Source organism: Carya illinoinensis, chromosome 14 (assembly GCF_018687715.1).
Source record: "Carya illinoinensis cultivar Pawnee chromosome 14, C.illinoinensisPawnee_v1, whole genome shotgun sequence".
Lineage (NCBI taxonomy): Eukaryota > Viridiplantae > Streptophyta > Magnoliopsida > Fagales > Juglandaceae > Carya > Carya illinoinensis.
The window spans coordinates 26,318,599-26,342,634 of record NC_056765.1 but is presented as its reverse complement, the minus strand read 5'-3'; the positions used below and the strand labels follow the sequence as shown (position 1 = coordinate 26,342,634).

The window sequence follows — 24,036 nt, the reverse complement described above, 5'->3', positions numbered from 1 at the left end:
CCATTTTGTAAGATTTCAAGAAGTTAAGAATTATAGAGAATAATTTCTTAACAACATTTTAGAGGTAGGAAATGGTTTTTCCTTTTTGAGCTTTAACTTATATTTTAAATAATAAATATTTAATTATGTTTTCTGTGGCAAACAGCTTTGAAAATTTAAAATATCATTACTTAAAAAATTATTTAATAATTTTGATGTTATTATTTAATAAAAATAATAGTATTATAGTACATGCTGGATCTAATAGTTACTCGACACGTCACACGGGGACGCATCCGGAATTGGTTAGCCCTAGGTCTCATCCATTTCTTACCCTTTCTGATTTCTTTTCCCATCTCTCAAACAGTAATAGAAGAAAAATCTACCGAGAAATCCCGTTTGGCAAAATTCCCTCTCCCAGCAAAAATCCGATCAGGCCGTGGCAAGGGGTTAGCATAGCCACCCGGTAATCTAATCGATAAATCAATGAATGAGAAAAATAGGTAAGCTAACCAACTCAAAATTAGAGCTTTAATTGTCACCCTCTGTGTTTGGTTGGTGGGAAAACTGTGCCGATTATTGTTTTGGTTAGCAAGTGACGTGGTAAGCAAAGTTTTGTTCTTTTCCTTTACATTTTCTCGTCAACCATACAAGAATATCCACACATACTAAAATTTCCCGTATAAGCGTTGCCATGACTCTAGTTTCCTCCAAAAGATAGATAGAACTCTTAGAAAGATGATGGAAACCTCGGGTTGAGTTCGTCGTTATTAACTAATAAGAATCTTGCTGTTACTTAACCATGATTTGTCCAGGAAATATTAGCGTTATCATAACATTGGATTGGAATTTATCACTCAATGTTCCTCTGGGAAATATTGTTTATAACTTGGATAAGTTGTAAAGTTATTGCAGGATATATTCGTTTATATCTAAATTTATGTGTTCCGTTCACGATCCTGATGATTTTGGCCTAACATGATTTGAACAGGTTTCTTTGACTAATTCGGGAGGTAATTCCCAGATGTGTGGAGTTAAAAGGTAGTATAGTTTCTATAATTAATTGGAGAGGTGATTCTCAGATGTGTAGGGTTGAAAGTTGAAAGTTAGTATACTCTTGGCCGATGGCTACTTCCGAATCTATTATTCAAGCTCTATCCGGGTCTTTATTACCTCGTCTCCATCATTCTGATCCATGTACCAACAATTCAAGCCCAGTGCATGCTCTTAAACTCAACGTTAGTAATACAAGGAAATGGAGTAAAGTGTACGTGCAAGTCAATGGCTACTCGAGAATGTTACATAATTGCAGGACCTATAGAAGTCGACGGCTGTTTGATGTTTTTCATTGGAAGAAAGATGCTGGTAGGTTGGAATCTATGGGTTGCAAGTGCCGACAGGCTGAAATTTTTTGTGGGGGGATGACAGAGGATCAAAATGAGACCCGGTCCAAGGGTGAAGCAATTAGACCAAGATCATTTCCTGTCAACGGGATAAGCAGTGCAACGGATATTGAAGAATCTGAGGTGGGTAAACAATTTAAACATGAAAAGGGAGGTCTTTTTTCAGATGGCATGTCAACTGTAGCTGGAACAGTGAAAGACCACAAGTATGGGAAAACTCTAGAAGATGAAGCATGGAACTTATTGAGAGATTCCATTGTTTATTATTGTAACAAACCTATTGGAACTATTGCTGCTAAGGATCTTGGCAACACTAGTATTCTGAACTATGATCAGGTCTTTATTCGGGATTTCATACCTTCCGGGATAGCTTTCCTTTTAAAGGGTGAGTATGAGATTGTACGAAATTTCATTCTATACACCCTTCAGTTGCAGGTAATATGATTTTCTTTTGATTAATTATTCAATAAACCACCTCATGCTTACGGAAGGAAAGATTATCTTTCATGCGATGAAGTTTTTGTTTTTAAATGTTAACCCATATTTAGATTTAGGCCTGGGAATTGTTTTACTAACAGTGCTTTTTTGTGACTTCTGACCAAGAAATCTTTCTCCATATTTTATTTCCATATAAATATATAGGGAAGAGTTGATTGGTTATCATATTGGACTATTGTGAATGTGCTTCTGCTTAACATTTAATGTGTGGAATAGCCTTAAGAGCTATGTACCGTCTTGGTTTCTTGGGGACTACATTATGAAATATCTGGGAGTTGTGAACTATTTTTAAATTTCACGTTTAATAGGTCTCTTTGTAATCACCACTTGAAGCTAGAATCTTACTTGAGGCAGATGTTGTCTCTGAGTTCTATTATTTAAATTTCTAATATAGATGAGTGATGAATACTCCTCTTTACAGAGCTGGGAGAAAACCATGGATTGCTATAGTCCTGGTCAAGGGCTAATGCCAGCCAGCTTCAAGGTGCGCAGTGTTCCACTAGACGGTGATGAATCTGCAACAGAAGAAATATTAGATCCTGACTTTGGTGAAGCAGCGATTGGTCGAGTTGCACCAGTTGATTCTGGTTAAAGTTATTGTGACTAATGATTTCTTCTTTCAAAATGTGCGGTTTTATGAATATTTATTTAATGTTTATGTAATCTTACTCCCAGGACTGTGGTGGATTTTACTGTTACAAGCGTATGGAAAATTTTCTGGAGATTCATCCGTGCAAGAGAGAATTGATGTGCAAACTGGGATCAAAATGATTTTAAAGCTGTGTCTTGCTGATGGTTTTGATATGTTTCCTACATTATTAGTGACCGATGGTTCTTGCATGATAGATCGTCGCATGGGAATTCATGGTCATCCTTTGGAGATTCAGGTTTTCTTTTATGATCACTTTATTATACACCTTTCATATGAGTCAGTCAAGGATTCTTTTTTTTTTTTTTTTTTTGGTATTTAATACCTATATTGAGAAAAATACATTTATGGTGTGTTGCTTGTGAATGTTATAAGATAACATTCTGGTTACTTTAGAAGCTGTAAGCTGACTTCTAGTGCTGATGTTAACCATAAGGCATTTTGGCTGCGCATTATTTTGTAATGCTAAATTCAAGTTAAAATGCCGCTATTACTATAAAAGAAAATTGTAACCAATAAGAAGAACTGAAGTTTGAGTTTAGACTCTTTAGGGCTATTATGTTCTTTTGTTTACAGAAGTTGAAGCTTCTGGTTCATGTTGATGAGTTATTTTGTAATGCTAAATCAAGTTAAAATGCCACTATTACTATAAAAGAAAATTGTAACCAATAAGAAGAACTGAAGTTTGAGGTTAGACTCTTTAGGGCTAATATGTTCTTTTGTTTGCAGAAGCTGAAGCTTCTGTTTCATGTTGATGAGCATTCTTCCCGTCTAAGAGAATGCTTGAATGGATATCACTTTGTGCCTGATATTGCATGTTCTTGCAGGCACTCTTTTATTCGGCGTTACTTTCTGCACGTGAGATGCTTGCCCCTGATGATGGATCAGCCGACCTAAGACGGGCAATAAATAATCGTCTAGTTGCTTTATCATTCCACATAAGGGCACATTACTGGATAGATATGAGAAAACTCAATGTGATCTACCGTTATCAGACAGAGGAATACTCCTATGATGCTGTTAACAAGTTCAACATATACCCAGATCAGATTCCATCCTGGTTGGTGGAATTTATGCCCAGTAAAGGAGGCTATTTGATTGGAAATCTGCAGCCTGCTCATATGGACTTCCGTTTCTTTTCTCTTGGAAATTTATGGTCTATCGTAAGCAGTCTTGCAACGTTGGATCAGTCACATGCCATATTGGACCTTATAGAAGCAAAATGGGAAGTATTAGTTGCAGAGATGCCATTCAAAATATGTTATCCTGCAATGGAAGGTGGGGAATGGAGAATAATCACCGGCAGTGATCCCAAGAACACGTGATGCCCTTACTTTGATTTTTATTAAGTTCCTATTCTTGTTTTACCTTCTTTCCTTACGTTTGTTCTTTGTTGCCACTTGTTTTTTAAAGCAAAAAAACATTGTTGTTTGTTGCAGTCCTTGGTCTTATCACAATGGAGGTTCTTGGCCAACTTTGCTCTGGCAGGTAAGTTTGCTTTTTTTTTTTTTTTTTTTTTTTTGTACTTTAGGTTTTGTTGAAATTATTTCATTTAGCTTGATTTCAGAGTGCAATATTAAATTAATGTTTTTCCAAATAATACCAGTTTTTAAATATTAAGCTTGTTGACGCACTAATAATGTATTGCCACCATGTAATGTGCTAAATTCCTAGAAACTGTGTACCACTGTGATGAACATGAATACCCTTGATATCTATAGAAATTTTGTGCAGCCCCTCTTGTCACACTGCATTCTTTATATTCTTGTGTGTCTTTGTATTTTTAATGATAAGCAAGTCTGAGTTCAAATAGATATAATGTCAAGATACACTTCTCTTCTTATCTTCATGTATCTAAGAAGACTTCAAAATGGTCAATTCCTAAAACTCTTTGTCCCAAGTACAATAGGCCATTGTGGCAACAAACACTTATTTGTCCCATACTTGTTCTTGGTCTTTACCTGCAGACTTTGTTTTTATTTGGAAGGCAAATATTTTCCTCAAACATCTCTATAGAACTAAATTGGAACAGCCTTATTCCCATCGAAACTTACAGCTGTAATGCCTCATGCATCTAAGGTGTCTAATGTGTATGTTGCCTTAATGATTGTGATGTGGCATGTTAAGGTTTTCAAAAAGCAGGGACAGACGGCAACCGCCCAAAGGCTTGATGATGGATGTTGTCATAGTACATGCCTCTAGATAATTGTAATTGATATTTGGCAAGTTCTTTCCAGCAACTTTTATCAAAGTGGATATAGGTCTGTGATGCTTGACCTATGCCAATCTCTTGGCATAATTTGAAAGTGTGAAACAGCACCCTCTGCTTTTTTGCCTAGTGTCCTAAAGGATTTGGCTAGTCCATGGTTCCTTTGGGCCATGCAGGTGGTAGTTTGTCAGGCTAGATTGAAGTAATTTAAAACACCAAACAAGGGATATTAGGAATCACAGTAAAACACATGGAGTGCCTGTCATTACCCTAGTTTGGTATTTTATACAACGTCATATTCCTTCAAGATAAGAAGCCTGTATCATATGAGTCAACATCTTACTTTCATGTATTGTTCATGATTTCCTTGTATCTACTTTCTAGCTAGGTTTGCATATGTATTTTTTGTGGGCACTGGATGTTTCGGTTGATCTAGTAGGTTAGGAGAAATAGCTGTGCGTTTCACCACTAAAATATGTATAGTATGTTGCAATCGATTAGGACATTGACTCAAAGTATACTCTTATGTAATTAACATAGTGTGGGTTGTGCTTTCTCAGCTCACTGTGGCATGTATAAAGATGAATAGACCAGAAATTGCCTTGAAGGCTGTGAATATTGCTGAGAGAAGCATTTCTCGAGACAAGTGGCCTGAATATTACGACACCAAGCGAGCAAGATTTATTGGAAAACAGGCACGGCTATATCAAACCTGGTCAATTGCAGGATATCTTGTGGCAAAGCTCCTCCTTGCCAACCCAAGTGCAGCAAAGAATCTTGTAAACGAAGAAGATTCAGAGCTTGCCAATGCTTTTTCTTACATGATCAGTGCCAACCCAAAGAGGAAACGGGGTCTAAAGAGACAGGGCTTCATAGTATAAGTTCAAATTTTGAAGTCAAGAGGGAGGATTCAGATGAGTGAGCTCTCATTATAATTGGGCAAACAAAGCACTTTTTGGTATTTTCATCCAATGCAGTTACGGTTAAATAGTTTGTTTCTGGAAAAGAAAGGTTTTGCATAGTGTTAAGTTCAACAAACCACCTGTAAAATGATTTTATTGTGACAAATAATGCTGTTCTTGTCATAATGAACAGTCTGTAAAATGATGTAGTCATGCTGTTTTGGTTTGAAGACATTGATTTATTGTGATAATTCGCATGCTGGCAGATGGCATTTGGTGATTTAGAAAGACATGTTTTATGCTATTTTCTAATGCAGGCATCTCTCTCTTAAAAATTACCCATTTTCTGGAGTACAGGTTCATCTGAAAGTGGGATCTTCTTGAGCTGTGAAATTGCCCTTTTAACATATTTTGGCAAGAAAGAGAACTGATGTAAACGAGCGTGAATCGGTTGCTCATCTCTTAATGTAACTAATGTTGTCCATTGACCTGGAGTGATTTACTTCTCCCTTAGCACATCCTCAGCCAGTCTTCTTTCTTATTCTTCTTCTTTGAGTGGTAGGTCAAAACCAAATGGTTTTTAACTATTTTGTGAAAGCCCTATATGTTGAGTAAGCAGGACAGAAGAAACTTGGCAGAGTAGGGAAGGAGCAGAAATAGAGAGAAATAAGAGAGGATGGAGAGAAGCAGCAGCCAAAGAAGGAAGAAGTTAGAAGAGAGGGTAGGTAAGAAGAGGAGCTACCAAGGAGGTGGTTTGGGTTGGTAGTCTCATGAAAGACCTACATAAGGTTTCTATTGTGGACATGAGATGCTATACTAGATAGAGTTGCACCATTTTTCCATGAGTTGTTGTGGTTGAAAAAGATATTCATTCCACAGCCTTGGATGGGAGGACTAGTCGAAGGGTTAGGATTCATCACGCAACGTGCCATCATCAATCTTTTAGACTCCTCTAAGAAGATTCACGGGGTTCTCGCGCCGAGGGCGTTTTTCTTTTTTTTTTTTGTTAATTAAATGTTAGGGCTGATGGATTATGGCGGGTAAAATTCGCATGTTGGTCACGAGGATGGTAGTAATTTGGCCCTAAACAATAGATCATAGTTTTAATTTGTTAACGTCTAAAAATGACACAACATGTTAGAAGTGGAGAAATAGTTATTCTCGTTCCACTAAGACTATTCAAGCCTCGATCGGTGTTGTATAGAGCCTCCGACGGTGGTCCGGTGCGGCAGTACAGTGTCTATGTGTACATCTATTGTAGTGAGTAGTAAATAAATATAGAGAAAATAAAAAAAAAAGGACTCAGATTTATGTGGTTCGGCGTAATGCATACGTCTATTCTAACGTGGTAGTTTTTATATTCTTTCATTCTTACTATACAATGGAAATTCGAGTTCTATCTTCTGGTGGACCTCTTATCGCTGGAGTCGCTATTCTCATGTTGAAGAAGCTGAAGACGTTGATAGTGTGTAGTGGTCTGGTCTCTTCTCTTTATCCTGTGCTCCTTACCTCATTTACGTCATATCTTCTCTCCTTTACGTCATATCTCTCCTCCTTTATATCACATCTTTACTTTTTCTCTGACACATTTCTCTTTGAATTTTTTGTCCACTAATCCCTTCTTTCTTTCTTCCCTCCCATAAAGACTCCCCCTTGAATTGGGCCTAAAATATTTTATCCCCTCAGCAACTTGTCTCCACAAATAAATGAGTACATCAACTCCAAGCTTTAGAGAAGAGTAAGATAAGTAGGTACGGAGGATTAGATAGATCACAATTTGTCTCTATTTAGAAAGCACAGAGTTAAACTTATGCATGAGGCTCACATATGCCAACAGTTGAAGAGTGCACCTTAAGCTACAAAACAACCCAAATAAAATAAATGAATTATTCAATGAATTTGCCTCGCTATCACTCTCTTAACTTTTGCACATAAATATCTATATCCGGAAGATTTTGTTGGACCTTATTTCCTTAGCAGTCCCTTCGACCCTCCTAAGATGCATATGCTGGCAAGAATTTTTGGATGTGTGGAGAGAACTTCTTAATCATGGTTATTGAATGGGACATACGATTTCTACACATTGCACCAGCTAAATGTCAGTTAAATCCAAAATCTGGCTAAATTTTGTATAAATAACCAGCATTGGATTAGCTAAAAACCTTTAGTTTAGACTTTGAACTATAGTCACTATAAAGGAATTTCCAAAGTTGGAGAGTCACTATTTACTCATGAAACCCATATTTTCACAAATAAGCAACAAGGCTTTAGTAAATTCTTTTTAAAACTTTCATTAGTAAACAAGATCATATTATGTCCAAATTTTTCAAGAAATATTTTTTGTTAACAAGGCTATATATTATGTTGGATAATTAGGTTGACATAAAAAAATAGTTAGGAAACAATAATTTTTAATAAAAATTAAATTATTAATTAATATATGCAGTGTATTTGTAAAATATTAAATAAAAAGTTATTAAAAAATTATTATTAAAATACATAGTATTAGATTATTATTTTGACTTTAGGATGAATAGTCCAATGTGAATTAATATTTTCAATGACTTTGACTTTAGCCAAAACTTCAACTTTTAGCTAAATTTTAGACTTAGACCATTGTCAATACTCTTAGTGTATTACCGAAATGGTTGCGGATCACTTCAACCACACTTCATATAACTATTGATGCTTTATTTGTTGAGATAAAAGTGCATATACTCGTATACATATACTGATACATTACTTGTTGCCTTCAATACCTCTTATAAATCAAATCTTACATGTCGGCAGTTTAGTACATGTATCTTCCAAATTGTAATGAGATATAATATTTGAAATAATGCCAACCCGACAAGAACTTAAATGATCCAAATCCAAATGAATTGATTTAAGTTTTCGGATTGATTTAAAGTAGATTCCTTCGTGACACCAACACAACGTAAACTCAAAAATGAATTGATACAAAGAAAAATTCTACTTACAAAGAAAAATTCTACTTATCATCCTTTACGCCACACACCAATATATGATTTATCATTTTTATCCTTATATTTAAACACATATATATTGATGTATGAATATGTGTTTAAATGAATATGTGTTTAAATAAAATGATAAAAATGACAAATCAAATATTATTATAGGGTGTGGAGATGATGTTTCACGTAATACAAATTGTCAACCTTAATCTTGTCAGGTACATCCTCCTTTCCCATTTCTTGTCAACCCCAAGGCTGGTTTCCATGGCTTGATCAGTGCTTATACTTTTTACCTATAATGGACGATATGAATATTAATGTTAAAGGAGCTAATATCATTGAATATTGAACATCAGGAATGCAATAAGGAGAGAGGGGAAATGAATGGAAGAGAATGCTATGCGGTTAAAGAAAGTGAAAATTATATTATGTTCTCTTTGCTACAAAAGATGTAAGGCTTCAAATTAAGCAATCAGAGTTGTTTACACTGTTCCAGCTTGGTTGATCAAAGCACTGGTGCATGAATGAAATATTTCTAAGCCTTCACAACCGCATAACCGGCATATAAAACCTGGGATTCAAATGTAAGTACCGCATTTATGAACAAGGTCAATTCTGCCAAAAGAAAAGCTCATGAACAAGGCTAGAGTGAGCACACAAATAATAAAAATGCTCCCCTACATTCCCGTTCGGAGTCTCGGACTCTTAGCCACTGACTCAGTATGGAAGTATAAAAATTTATGATTTGCTCTCACTTCTATAGATTATTTACATTATAAGCTATGTTATCAGTTAAAACCGGTATGAAAAGGCTAAAAAAACCATGTTCTAACTAGAATAGCTCAAACTCCACATTCTCTCCAGCAGCCTCGAGCACATTACACTTGGAGCTTTCCTTTTTCCGCACAGCTGATGCAACAAATTCAATATCAGATGACTTCGGCAGTTCTGGTGGCACTGCACAACGTATCAAAGCCCAATTAAGGCCGTCGAAGAAAGCGTGCTGCTTGATTTCTGCAGCTCCTTTCACAGATCCCAACCTATTTTCAGGGTCCTTGATTAATAGGCCTCTGATCAGATCTCTTGCATGAAAGCTAACAACAGGGCTACTGGGGAACTTGAGGCTCCGTGACACTACATTAGACAATGTTTCCTCGTTTCCTGAGCCCTTGAAGGGTGTCTTGCCATATAACATCTCGAACAGAAAAATTCCAAACGTCCACCAATCCACCGCACTCCCATGACCCTCAGCTTTGATGATCTCGGGAGCAAGGTACTCATGGGTTCCTACAAAGGAGTTCGATCGGGCACTCGTTGGCTCCACAACAAGTTGAGGCAGTGGACTGACCTGGGCAGCTAGATCAGCTTTTATCTTCCGAGCCTTAGCAGCAGCAGATATAAGTCTAGGAGTGAAGCATGGGACTTGCCAGGATGGTTGGAGGCAAAATGGGTCGATGCAGCTGGATTCGGTGCATGGACTTGACATCTTTTTTGCGGGCTCCAGGACAGGAGAAGATGATTTAACCACCATTGGATTGACAGCACATCTGAGTGACAAGTCAAAATCTGAGAGCATAATGTGACCATCTTCTCTGACCAGAATATTTTCGGGTTTCAAGTCCCTATACACAACTCCTAGCATGTGTAAATACTCCAGTGCAAGGAGGACTTCAGCAACATAAAACCTGCAAATGCGATGGCATGAATTACTCCATAGAAGACTGAGGATGAGGAACAGTTTCATTGTAGATGACTGAGATAAAGCAATTCCTTAATTTTCTGTTCGTATAAGGAAATTAAGTTCTCTCCCTCATATAATCTATGATTATCATGGAAAGTCCAGTGTAGTTTTTGCTAATAGAAGTTGATAACCTAAATATAAATAAATATGATCCAATTGGCACATTATAGATCCATGCCACTTTACCGGACAACTCATTAACGGTTCCCGCCCCAGTGATAAGACATGCATATAATCTCTAGTCTCTCTACTCATTAATTACAGATACCAACCTATCAAAAAAAATTACGGATACCAAGAATCATATGTAAGTTGACATGAATTAAGTTTTACCTAGGGTGCATTTTTGGTCAGGATGTGGTGTAAAAGTGGCTCTTATAACTTCCAAGCACACATCATTACGTCATAATTCTACCAATTCTACAATGAAGTGAACCACACCAAATTAAGTTTTTTTTAAAAGGAAAATTCTAAAATCCTTAATGTGAACCCTAAACTCTGACAAATCCTAATGCTAATTAATCTTAAGACAACTTTACTCCAGCCATCAGCTGGAATCCAGTGGCCAGAGTTGGCCGGAATTTGGCGGTCTGCTGTTGGAGTCTGGCACCAGCCTCCGGAATTTGGTGGCAGCAGCCACCATTAGTTTTTAAAAAAACAAAAAATGTATATGTTTTGATTTTTTAAATGCCCATTTTCCGCTACATCCTGATTTTATATTTTTCCTTTTACCTGTTAAGCACAGGCTGTGTACACCCAGAAATTCAAGGTTGGCAGAGACTGAAAACCAATTCTGTGAGCCACCCACTCTCCTGTCGAGTGTTATACTAGTGCCAAAGGTTTCACCATTCAAGTTCCTAAAGTTTAGACCATACCAGTGCTCATTTCTACTTTCATCCATCCATCAGTTGAAAAAATAGTTCCAACTCCAAAGTTATTTTTTTTTCCTGATATATAGTTTTGACTATAAAGTGAGAGCTTAAGACCTTGTTTACCCAATCCTCCCCATTATTTGGGTTCAAGTTCTTTGAGCCCATCCATCCAATGTACCTAGAGGAGCATACCTTCACTAATTTCCAACCAAAGGAAAGTGGCAGCTACAAGGCCGCATATCATAGTAACGTTTACCTTATGATATTACCCACTTTAATGGTAAGATAGTTTTCAATTTTCGATCACCTTGACATTATGTAAGCAAGATGACTATGAGAAAGCAATTTAATCCAACCGTGGATCTAACAAAATATTATCATAATAAAAAGTTATAAACTAAACTTGTATCATTTTTTTTTATTTTGTAATTCAAACTAGGGGAACTCTGTTCTAATACATATGTATGGTGCATAAAATACACGAGATAGAGATCCTCACCAACTCTCGCCCATATCACATGGTCTACTTTAGAGAGAGATAAGCAAAGCATGTGGGTCCCACATTGGCCCGGACAATGCCCTAAAGGGGACATGGGAAACATTAAAAATCGTAAGGCCTACATGCTATGTCTATATCTCTCTGAATTAGACCATCTACTCTAGACCAATAAATTGGAGAGAATCTCAATCAAATAATATTTATACATCAGAAGTATCTGGGAGAAAATGACCACCATTCATAATTAAACTATTTTCTTATTGGTACCACTCATAATTAAACTATTGAATAAGACATAACACGGGACCCTATTATATATTCACAGGTCATTGTCACATTTCATAACATTGCGGCGAAAAACATGCATGATCAAATCTTCAGAACTGAACCTCAACAAGAAACAGTACCTGGCAGCTAGTTCAGAGAAACTTCTACTTGGTTGCTTCTGTCGCAGCACATGTAAGTCTCCACCTGGACAATACTCCATAACCAAGCATGACAGCTTATCTGTTGCAAAATGGGCATACAGTGTCGGAAGAAAAGGATGATCCAGCATTTGTAGTATCTCTCTCTCAGTTTGAGCCCTCGGCATTTTTTTCCTGCTAACCAGGAATTCATTATCCATCACTTTCAATGCAAATAGGCAGTTTGTACCAGTTAGCTCAGCGAGATAAACAGTTCCAATATCCCCACAACCAAGCTTCCTGAGCAATTTAAAGTGCCTCAAACCCAAGCTTCCCTGCTGTTTCTGAACACTGTGGATAGCTTCCCATCTTAAGTCTTTTGACATGTGAGGCCTTTTGCCACTACGACTAGACCCACATGCATTGCTGTCCTCACTATAGGTTGTGCTACTGCTATACTCACCAATACTACTTTTTGAGCTTTGGGAGAACTCCCCCTTTTCTCTAGACCTTGATTTCTCATCAGCTTTTGTCACCGGAGATTTATTTCTGTTAGTACAATTCAAAAGGAAGCCAGGTCTACTTGAGCCCGCATCCAAAGTACCTGAATTGACTTCAATGCTTAGATTCATACTGCTGGATGCTGGGGAAGCTTTCTCATTTCGTTTCATATCATGATTCATAGAACAAGTTTGTCTCTGGTGGTCCAAATTACTTATACTAGTAACAAAATCATCCTCAACCTTTTCACTACATGAATTGCCGCTGCTTGAGGCAAAATTTGAATCCAGTTCTACTTTCTTGTTAACAAAGTTCTTGTTTCCAGAGATTGGCTTCATTAAATGTGGACCATTAGTAGTCCATTTGCTTATCCTAGTAGCACTGCTGAAGCTAGGTATAGAGGGCAGAGAATGCAACTTACCTTTATGTGCACCATCTAGCTTTGGAGTTTTGCTAGGTACTTCTATCGAGGTGGGAGCAGCTGCATCCATCCCCTGAATGTTCTGGCTAGCATGAGTGATTGAAGAATCAGCAGCTCTCAATTTTTGAACTTCCGTCTTTGAAATTTCATTCCCAACCTCTGTCTGCAAAGGAACAATATGACCTGGTGATGATAATTTGGTCATCATTGCCTCTGGCATTATTTTATCTGACGAAGGAGTAATAAGGTGAACCCTTGCTTTTGATAACTCTTCTTCGAACACTTGTGCAGACTCAGGCATCAAAGCAGAAAGTTTTGATGTGCTTTCTTCTGGTACAAGAGAGACTTCCATCAAATTCCCCTTACCTCCTTTTATTGGAACACCAGATCCATCTGCCTCAACCACCACTGCCCTATACAATCTTTTGATGGTCCCTGCTTCCGAGACCCCTGATAACCTGCCTGGCTTAGATAATCGCTTCATAGCAGCCATCTCTGAGGCCTGTGAGATGCATAGTCCTCTCAGGGCTTGCTTCAAACTCACAGGCTCTGAGATTCCAATTCCCGACGAATGGAATGAACTAATTCTCATCGGCCTTTTCTGAGCACTCTTTCGCAAAGGGTCTCTACCAATTTCTGGTGACTGACCCAATCTTCTAGCTTTAGCTCTGATGTCAATTGCCTGGAAAAGGCGATTAATATCATCCTCTATAGAATAATTATTTCCTGAGTCTGACCTGTAGAGCTTTCCATTTTGCTTGTGCACTTTCAATTGAGAATCAGAGTCTTCCGTTGACTCAACGATTTCACTAGTACTGGGTAGGGTATCCATTGTTTCCTGATTCATCCAAAATTCCACAAAAGATAGATGCAGCCTAGAAAGTAATTCTAACCCAATTCTAGAGACGAATTTCGAATACGAGCGAGCACAGAGAGTAGAAAACACGCTGCATATTTTCTGAAGCTTCCTTCAATCATAGTGATTTGCAATTCAAATTGCTCCTTAAAGTCTCTTCAGAAATTCAAAGTTGAAACATTTAAATCTGTAATGATTACCAACTTTTAGACCAAGTTCATGACTAAAAATTATATCTTAACACAACAAATTACGTAATTTTCCATCAACAATGAACGAAAATTACTTGATTATTTTCATTTACAACTAGTACACCACCTGACACAATTAAAAACAACACGCCTCAGCACGACTTGTGGCAACCATGTCCACCTATTTGGTTGCCCCCAAGAACATGCAAATTACTGATTAAAAAAAAAAAAAGAAAAAGAAAAAGAAGAACGTGCAAATTAGTCCACCTGTGTCCATGACCTATCATAGACTCCTAACAATTTTTTTTATCGGCAAATTCAACTCATGGATATGATTGAACCTGCAATTCTACCCTCAAAGTATTGGTCAAGTGGGTGGAGGACATGCCATCTGATCCAAGGATCAACAGCAAAACCATAACGTTGTTTTCCTCCTTTCTAAGTTCTATGCAAGCTCACGAACTCAAGTAGTTTTAATGTATTAAGTTTGATATCATAAATCAGGACCTTAGTTTTGAAGGAATTCAGTTCCACTTCCTAATCGGATAATAAGAATAATAAATGAATAAAAAATATAACAAGATTCTCCGACAAAAACTTCAAGGTCCTCAACCCAAAGAAAAGAAGGTGCATGCCTAGCTAGCAAGCCAATCAAATGATCAAGCCTAGCTCTTTTCTTCCTGATTCATTCCCACAATCATCCCCCAACCACCATAAGTCAGGAACAGCCAAATGATGATGGATCTAATTAATCCTTTTTTTCTTTACATTGGTTGGGATTAAATATATACATACATATACATATATATATATACATATATATATTCTTACACTACAAGACATTAATTACGAACATTACTTGGAAAAAAAATCTTGAGGTAATTAACGTTTCCACCAGCCGATTAAGTAAAACAGTAAAGTTAATCTGACAAATTAACGTTGAAAATGAAACAATAAAAAGAGATCAAGGAAAAAAAAATGAAAAAAAAAAACAATACAATCAAGTAACTGCCAACTCAAAATTCACTCCCTTATGTACCAGATATCAAAACAAAAGAAACTGCAACAACAAGAAAAGCTGCAAAACAGAGACTTTTCAAGTTACAGAAAAAAAGGAAAGAAAAAGAAATGCAAACCTGATACAAGATCAGAGTGGTCCCGAGAAACACAGAGACTGATCGATAACCAGCCACACACAGAAAGTAGAAAAGACGCCCTTTTTTTTCAAACGGAAAGAGACTCGGCGTCGGAGAAGCGGGCTTACTTTTGGTGGTTTGGGGTGCAGAATTGGGCACGAAGAGAAAAGATTAGTTTGGCTAGAGGTTGAAGGGAGTGAATGAGGAGAGAGAGAGAGAGAGATAGAGAGAGAGGAAGCGAAAAGGTTGAAAGAAAGGAAAATCACGAGAAATATCAGACAGACTCGCACAGTCGCACTCACCGCTACCACAACAGATGCTGCTGCAACTACAGCTTCTTCTCCCCAGCCCCTCTCTACTGCTTCTTTCCCCTGTCTCTTTCTCTCTCTCTCTCGAGTGGCGGAAAGAAAGGCACAGTTTTCGCTCCTTTTCTTTCTTTCCGTCATTGACTCGGTAATCAATTTGATTTTGGAGACGTCGAATACCATAAGGCTTCCCACTCATCATTATTACCAATTTTGCAGCCCCTGATTACAGTTTTATTTATTTATTATATATATTATTCCATCTTAGGATTATATATACATTTATCTTAATAAAAATAATTATATAAAAATAAATTTATAAACTTATATAATTTTATATGATCATATGTTTTATATTAAAAATAATTTTATAATCTTACGTATTATATCTAACTATATTATTTTGTAGATTTAATTTTATGTAATTCATTTGTAGATTTATATATAATCCAATATTTTAAAATTTTTTAAATAAAATTATTTTTAGAAAATAATTATATATTTGATTTGGTAATTAACTTTTCTAAAATTGATTTAAAAAGAAATTATGAAATTAATTAACTAGTTATACGTTGAAGGGGAATTAAAAGATTCCACTCTATGCGCCTTCCAAAGCCCCCACGCCTTTGTTTTTTTTTTTTTTTAATTTGCTATAGGTAGTTTGAGTGGGGCCGGTGATTGCCCCCTTGCACCACCAATGGTCTACTTTGGCTAACAGAATGTTGAATCGAGTCCTATAACCATAAATATAAAATAATATTATAAATTGTCGCAATTTTATATTATTTATTAAATTTATTTTATAATAAAAATAATTTTGTAATTTAATAAATTATATTAATCTGATTATTTTTATATAATCATTTTATAGCTTTAATATTTATCTTAAGATAAAGTTAGTCAGACTCGGATGATGAAAATGAGTCCAATCTAATTCAACTCAAATAATTATATATTTTAACTTGATTCAAATAAGTTATATTAAGTCACTTTTTTGTATTTTTTTCTTTAAAATAACTTATCCAAATTTATTTCATCTTTGTTTTGTAAATAAATTAATAAAAAAATTATTTAAATTACTAAAATTAAAATTAAGTAAATTATTAATATAGATTATGAAACTAACTCTTTTAAAAAATATTTAACTATAATTATATTTATGATGTTGATAGTTATTACTTACTAACTTAGATTTTAGCATGCATAATTATTAATAATGTCATATATTAAAAATTAAAATTCTAACATTTTATATATGGTTAATGAATATCAAATGATTTCATTAAAAATTTATTCGTGCTTGCTTACCACATAGGTATTTAAAATAAAATTCCTAATTACTTTAATTAAGTGTAAATAATAGAGCATGTATTAATGTATTATATATCTACATATATTATTATATGATTTATGATATATTCTTAATTTATAGCATATATTATTCAACATTTTATATGGTTAATGATAATAGATTAAATAAAAATTACATAATTAATTTATATAATGACTATATAAAATAATATATTATATATATACTAATTCGGTCGGCTTCTGTTCGGTCCGATCATTTCAGGTCGATTTTTCTTATCCAGATAAAAAATTCTTCAACCCTATACATTTCTAAACAACCAACCAAAACTGATCAAAAGCCAAACAAAAAAGGGAACAAAAAAGATTCAAGATCAGAAAACGTCAACTCCATTGGTCTCTTGTTTGTGACCAGAGAACGATGACCAGAGAACATGAGTCCTATAGTGTCATTCTCTGTTTCAAAACTAGAGAATGTCAATTTACGTGTTTGGTTCGCAATAAGAGAATGATGGTGTTGCGACCAATAGAAAGATTGTTTTACTTTCTACGACCCACAATGCCGTTTCCTATTTCACAATCAAAGAACGATGTGCGTATTTGGCTCTCAACAATAGAATGACCGTGTTGCAATCAATAGAAAGATTTGTTTTACTTTCTGAGACCACAACGTCAGAGAAGAAGAAAGTGAGGTTAGGAGGAAGACGAAGAGAGTATATAAGTCTCAGAGAAGAAGAAGATGATAAAGTAGAAGAAAGAGAATAGAAGAGCTCGGGCAGGCTTGGAGAATAAGAAGAAGATGAAGAGAGGAGAGAAAAAAGAATGAATCAAAATGAAATGAGAGCCAAGGAGGAAAGAGAATGAAGAGACAGAAAAAACATGAGTGGATTTGATGAATTAAGATTTATATATATACATATAGGTAAGGTAGGCAGGCATGTAGATATCATACTCACAACATGTCTCCCCCCCCCCCTTTTTTAACTTTTTTATCTGCTCGGGTTAGGTGGGACACATAAACAGGCCTCATTGTCCCGTCCTAATTTGTAAAAAAGATATTATAAGGAAAGTGTATTATGTAAATTATGAATCAAATAAACAAACCAATCAAAGCAATCCTAAATTATTCAAATTAACCCAAAAAATGACATAATATTAACCGGATTAATTCGAGTTCATATTGATTTCGACGATTAGGTCCAAACCCTATTAAATTCAATCTTAATCCTATTATTTTATGTTTAATCTATGTTGTATTCCCGAGTTAAGTGTGATTAAAAAAAAAAAAAAGAAAAACACCTCGATCTTACTTTATGAAGTAGTAAATATGAGTAAGCAGAAAGGATTAAATGGTGTGAATATTCAAAAAATAGCTTTCCCCACTTGATAAAAAGATGAACAAAATTATCTCATGTTTTCAAATATTATTATTAATTTATTATTTTACTTTTATGGAAAGTCCTGAGGCGAGGCGAGACTGAATTCAAAATGGAAGTTCAGCTTTTTGACGAAAAAAAAAAGGTGGAATGCAGACAGAAAAAGGAGCATAATCATAATCATTACCAGTACTTAACATAGAAAATGCTTTGTCTGTACTTATCAGACTTATATTGAGACCAACACATTACACGTCTAATCCCTTCTTTTTAAGCATGTGCCTTCCACTATCCTAACATTAATCCATAAAATCTCTAAAATCTATCTGTCCCCCCCCCCCCCCCCCCCCCCCCCCAAGATATACATAAAAAATAATATTTATAATCATAAATATATAAATTTTATATAATTATTTTGAAAAAAATAATAAATATGAACTCACATAAAAAAATTAATTTTTTAATAATAAATTTCACTTTTTTTCAAAATAATTATATAATATTTACACATTTCTTAATTATACTAGTAGTTGGGCAACGTCCAAGGAACGTTCGTCCAGTGTATAGAAATATTATTTTTATTAAGGAAAAAATTTTGAATAATAATGTAATATTTTTAGAAAAAAAATATATAAATTCTAACATCAAATAGTAAGATAGACTTAAATCAGTTTTAAAGCATTTAGAATTTATAAAAAAAAAAAAAAAAAAATCTTGAAACAAACATGTGCAGCACAGGAGATAAACTGTTAACAGTAAAGGAACGTGCATAGCACGTTTTCTTAATTTAATAAAGCGATTATTTTTAAAAAGTAACATAATTTTTATAAAGAAATAAAATACTAAGGTTTTTATAAGATATTATTATTTGATTTTAATGTTTCATAATGAATTTAAATTGATAAATAAATAATATTTTATTAGGATAATTGTATTCGTAAATGTAGTTGGTAAATATATTTAAACTTAATTATTTTACATTTCTCTTTGTTTATATAAGGAATGAATAAAAATTTTAAATCACATAAATAAATTGATATATAAATTATAATTTATATAAAAGATCATATATATATAATAGAATATAGAATATATATTTATATAATTTATATAGATATATATAATAGAATATATATATATATATATATATATATATATATATATATATATATATGTATATATAGATATCTAATATACCTCATAAATAAATGATCATCAATGCATAGGTTACAGGATCATACATGCTACATGAATTTTAATAATTATGAATTTATTCATAAGTGATTGGGGAGAGAGAGATTAAAAAATTAAGAACTTTTAAGAAGAGAGAGCCACTTTAATTTATTCATGTAACTAACGGCGTTAATTTTAACGGTAAAACAACAAAAACCGTTAAACCAATAAAATTCCGTTAGATAGCCACTTTATATATATAAAGATATAACATTATCCTATGTAAATTTCAAACTTTGCACTAACATTTTAAAAAAGTGAAATGTGTCATGATAAGCACGTTTTATTTGATTTGAACCTCATTCTCTTTTCAAGTCAAGTTCGCCCCCATTTCAAGTATAGGCTTAAAGTATTTCTATTCGCCTCTTTACAACATACCTAAAATGACATTATTTTTATTCCTAAAGCCACCACTCTTGACGTTGGGTGCATGAAACACAACTCAAATGTGTTGAATTTATTTTTACATTAACACAACACAATATATAATTGGTGGAACATGTGTTTAAAGTTTATCGTAATATAAAATACAGGTAATTTAAAACCCAAGATTAGATGATAAGAATTTTGATTGAGTTTACACTCAAGACATATGTTTAGGTGTCTCTACTTTTTTAGGATAAGAAGGAGTAGAGAAGATATCTTAAATTAATGTTCGAGTACCAAGCACTACGACGCTGAAATAATCCATGTCACACTCCTAGAAAAACTCGAACGGCTTTCAACAAAAGAGTACCCGAGTTCTTAAAAAAAAAAAAAAAAATTGGAGATAGTAACCATCAAACTTATATATTGCAAATAATAATATATTATAATGGAATATTAGATAAAATCTATTCTACAGTGTCACTTGGGCCTTTGATTCAAATAATTAAGGGCTAAAGTGGAGGCAGTATAGATCGATCAAGGCATGTGGAATAGTTTTAATTACATATATTTATATATATATATATATATATATATAATAAATAAATTCATTGCTCCTAGTGTGAAATTCAATTGTCCTCGAACTTTTCAATTGAAAATAAAATACAAACCTTCTAAATTAATTAAATATAGAACTACTACTACAACGTCTACACGAACTTTTTACGAATAAAACCTTTCTAAATTCAAGACTTATCAACTCAGCGTGAAAAACTTAGTTAATAAGTTCACAACTCAAAAATTAAACTAAAAAATATGACTATGCATCTGGATCTATATCCAAATTTTTAAAACCGGACATATACCTATTCAAGTAAAACTAGTTACAACCTAGACGGGTATCCGGTTTTAACATGATACTTGAGTTGTAACCGGTATCTGATTTTAGCTTCACACTTTTTTTTTTTTTTTTTTTTTTTTTTTTTTTTTTTTTTTTTTTTTTTTTAACTCTAACTCTTGTATATGGAAAACAACGTCATTTTATATATACAAAAAACATGTCGTTTTTAAACAAAAATTTTGTTTAAAAAAAAAAGTATGGTTACGAATAATTAGATTCGAGCAGATAACCACCCAGATTCATTAAGATTTTAGAATTTTGAATTGAACTAGAAAAAAATCCATTCCAGGTGCACACCTCTACTCAAAAGAAAGTTAACTCACATATATATCAACATATAAAATTATTTTTATAGAATTTTTGTGTAGACAAAATAATTCTTAAATGGGTAATTTTAATAGGGAGAGGACCAATAGAACCGTTTCCTTGAGGATTTGTTTTGTATAGAACCAACCAACTTTGCATTTCTTCTTTTGTAGGGGTGAAAAAAAAAAAAAAAAACCAACGAGCCAGTAAATCGGACTAGTGGGTTTGGTCCGGTTCGGATTTGGTTTAGTCTGGTACCGGTTTCGTTTTTCTTAAAACCGGTTCAAATTTGTCCGATTTTGATATTTCTTTTTCTAACACCGGACTGGATCAGTTCATATATATATTTTTAATTTTGTATATTGTATAAAATATTTTTTATATGATTTTTATATTATATATAATTTTTATATATAACATATATAATTATATAAAATAATTTTGTATTATATGATAAATTACTAATTAATATAATATTAAATTTTAAAATCCTATATCATATAGTCTATTATATCAATAGTTATATTAATACTATATTACTATATTATATATTATAATATATCACTATTGTCTATGATATAATTATAATATAGTACAATATATTATCATTATATTATTTTATACTATTATATATTATAATATATTATATAATATACCAGAAAAACCAGACCGAACCGGTAAAATCTAAAAGTACCGGTTTAAGAGTGTAATCAGTGCAGTATCGATTTTTTAAATCTCAAAACTGGTATATACTGATTTAATTCTAAAATATATCCGAAACTAATTACTTCCCTACTCTTTTGAGCAGGACTCTAACCATTCCTATATGACAAGTTTTAACAAAAGCAGGAGACATAGGAAGAAAAAGGTTAATTAAAAGCACTCCAAAAAATAGCATATTGATCATCTGATCTCTTGTTGCACTACAAGAAAGAAAAATGATAATTTATAATGTATTATTTGCAACAAAAACGACTTTTTACGACAAGATTATACTCAATTTAGTAAGAAATCGTCATTTTCATTTAAATAACTAACCATTTATAAGCGTTTTTCTTGCTATGGTGATATAATTATTAGAAAGGAAAAGGAATACATTGATTATCATGTAATGATGGTAACAATACAGAAAAAATTAAGAATTATGAACACCCAACTTTACTTTAAAAGTTTAATTAATTAAACAAAATAATGTAGGTCCAAAAAATTGTTTCTTTTACTCAGTTAGGTAGAAAGCTTTAATGTTTTAACTAACCATCATCATATTGATAAATTATGTGCTTTGATTCACATTGTAGGCAATAGTGATTATGGTCACACTACCCGCTACCTTCTCATGATTGTGTGGAGATAAAAGAAAGAAGAATATTGAGGCTATGATAGGCAAAAAGATGCATGCAATGATATTCATTAAAATTGTTATAGCAATTGTATTTGTATTTTATATTAATGTCAAGGTAAAAGCCATATATACATTAGTAAATATATAAGAAGAGGCAATAATCTCCATATAGAATAAAATGAGACAACAAAAAGTTGGTAAATATGTCAATAGTATTATATTATTTAGAGTACTGTTATTCTAAAGTCTCTACACTACATATTGCTTACGTACTATAATTTTTTTTATGCATACATGACATAAATTTGATTTTTAAGATAAATTTTAAAATTTAAATCCTACAAATCCAATCTTTTCATTTAAGAAAAAATTCTATTTGGAATCTGGTGTACTTTGCACACTCATCATTTTGTTGATCACATGATACGGCTTGATTTATTAGAGAATTTTAAAATTAAAATCTCTAACAAATCAAGTCTAGTCATATTAATAAAATAGAATATTGTGTGTTTTGCATACTGACTTCCATGTAATAGATCTCCCGTTTAAATGATGTGAATGATGTACTCTATACACCGGCTCGAAAATATAAAAACTCCTATGTTTATAACGTGAAGGAAAACACTAAGGCCACCGCTGGCCTAATTTTTTTTTTAATTTTTTCTTTTTCTTAATGATTAAGAAAGTTTTTTTTAATATTATTATAATTTTTTTATATTTTTTTAAAATGTTTAAAACTATTAAAAAATGATTTGAAAAAAAAAAAACAAAAAAACAAAATTTTTTTTTTGCCTAACGGGGAGCCACCAACAGTGCCTGTAGCACCATCCTAATGTGAAAGCATTTCCAATATTGGTCATTTATATTAATTCATATAGATTTCATATTTTAAGGCATCCAACTGTCCAAATTTCAAATATATAAACAACCAGTTTGTAGTTATAGCTTTTTTTTTTTGAAAAAAAAAATAAAAAAATCAAAATATTTTTTTTTTAGTTGATAAATAAATGAACTTATATATATATATTTTATTTCTTTTTAATCATAAAAACAAAGAGGGCAATATGAATTTAATTATATAAACAAACACACAGGTCAGGTTTGGATACAAAACTATTCTCAACTCATATCAATTCATCTAATATAATTATTACAAATTTATTAAATTTTCATATAAAATATAATAAATAATTAAACATTTTTAAATCTTAAAATAATAATAATATTAAAAAATAACATTTTAATAGTATTTTATTCAACTTTCAACTTTCATCTTAACTCATCTCATTTCAACTCATTATCCAAACGACATCTTAATCTAAAAATAAATACAAAGGGTGTGCCCGGTAGGATTCAAACTAGTGCATACCCGTTCGGTAGAGGCACATGCAATCATTGAACCAAGTCCAACCATTGTGTCATTTGACAAAAGACTCAAGATATATACATATATGAAATCAATTTTAGTCCAAATGAAAGTTATAGCTTTTTGTCAACATCTTTTAGTCATCTATAGAAAGATTCAATGGCTTGCAAATTTATAATCTTAAAAGACAATATCAAGATTCTCTCTCCCAAAAGTATTTTATTTCTTCAAAACTTATTATTATAATTTGTTTAACTGCAGAATCAGATTTCTAATCTTTTGTTAAATAATAAA

At 33.1% G+C, this 24,036-nt stretch overlaps 2 protein-coding genes across 3 annotated transcripts; one reads left to right on the top strand and one right to left on the bottom strand.

Moving 5' to 3' along the window:
- The first annotated feature begins 315 nt into the window (after positions 1-315).
- On the top strand, positions 316-5,891 carry LOC122294507 (alkaline/neutral invertase E, chloroplastic-like). 2 transcript variants are annotated; one of them, XM_043103296.1, is made up of 7 exons: positions 316-582; positions 971-1,817; positions 2,302-2,467; positions 2,556-2,767; positions 3,357-3,850; positions 3,969-4,017; positions 5,299-5,891. In XM_043103296.1, the coding sequence occupies exons 2-7, from the start codon at positions 1,104-1,106 to the stop codon at positions 5,617-5,619; spliced, it is 1,956 nt and encodes a 651-aa protein (XP_042959230.1). In that variant the 5' UTR covers positions 316-582; positions 971-1,103; the 3' UTR covers positions 5,620-5,891. The 2 variants fall into 2 exon arrangements, with proteins under 2 accessions (XP_042959230.1, XP_042959231.1); XM_043103297.1 differs by having other exon boundaries at positions 325-482.
- Positions 5,892-9,016: 3,125 nt separating this feature from the next.
- LOC122294458 (serine/threonine-protein kinase D6PKL1-like) lies at positions 9,017-15,717 on the bottom strand. The gene is made up of 3 exons (XM_043103205.1): positions 15,240-15,717; positions 12,138-14,099; positions 9,017-10,303 (listed from the first exon to the last, which is right to left on the bottom strand). Exons 2-3 carry the CDS (start codon positions 13,901-13,903, stop codon positions 9,451-9,453), a joined length of 2,619 nt encoding a protein of 872 aa, XP_042959139.1. The 5' UTR covers positions 13,904-14,099; positions 15,240-15,717; the 3' UTR covers positions 9,017-9,450.
- Between the last annotated feature and the right edge of the window lie 8,319 nt (positions 15,718-24,036).

Coding starts and splice junctions, on each gene's coding strand:
- LOC122294507 (XM_043103296.1), top strand. CDS start 1,104: ATGGCTACTTCCGAATCTATTATTCAAGCTCTATCCGGGTCTTTATTA. Junction 1,818..2,301: donor TATACACCCTTCAGTTGCAG/GTAATATGATTT, acceptor TCCTCTTTACAG/AGCTGGGAGAAAACCATGGA. Junction 2,768..3,356: donor GTCATCCTTTGGAGATTCAG/GTTTTCTTTTAT, acceptor ATGTTCTTGCAG/GCACTCTTTTATTCGGCGTT.
- LOC122294458 (XM_043103205.1), bottom strand. CDS start 13,903: ATGAATCAGGAAACAATGGATACCCTACCCAGTACTAGTGAAATCGTT. Junction 10,304..12,137: donor TTCTCTGAACTAGCTGCCAG/GTACTGTTTCTT, acceptor TCGCATTTGCAG/GTTTTATGTTGCTGAAGTCC.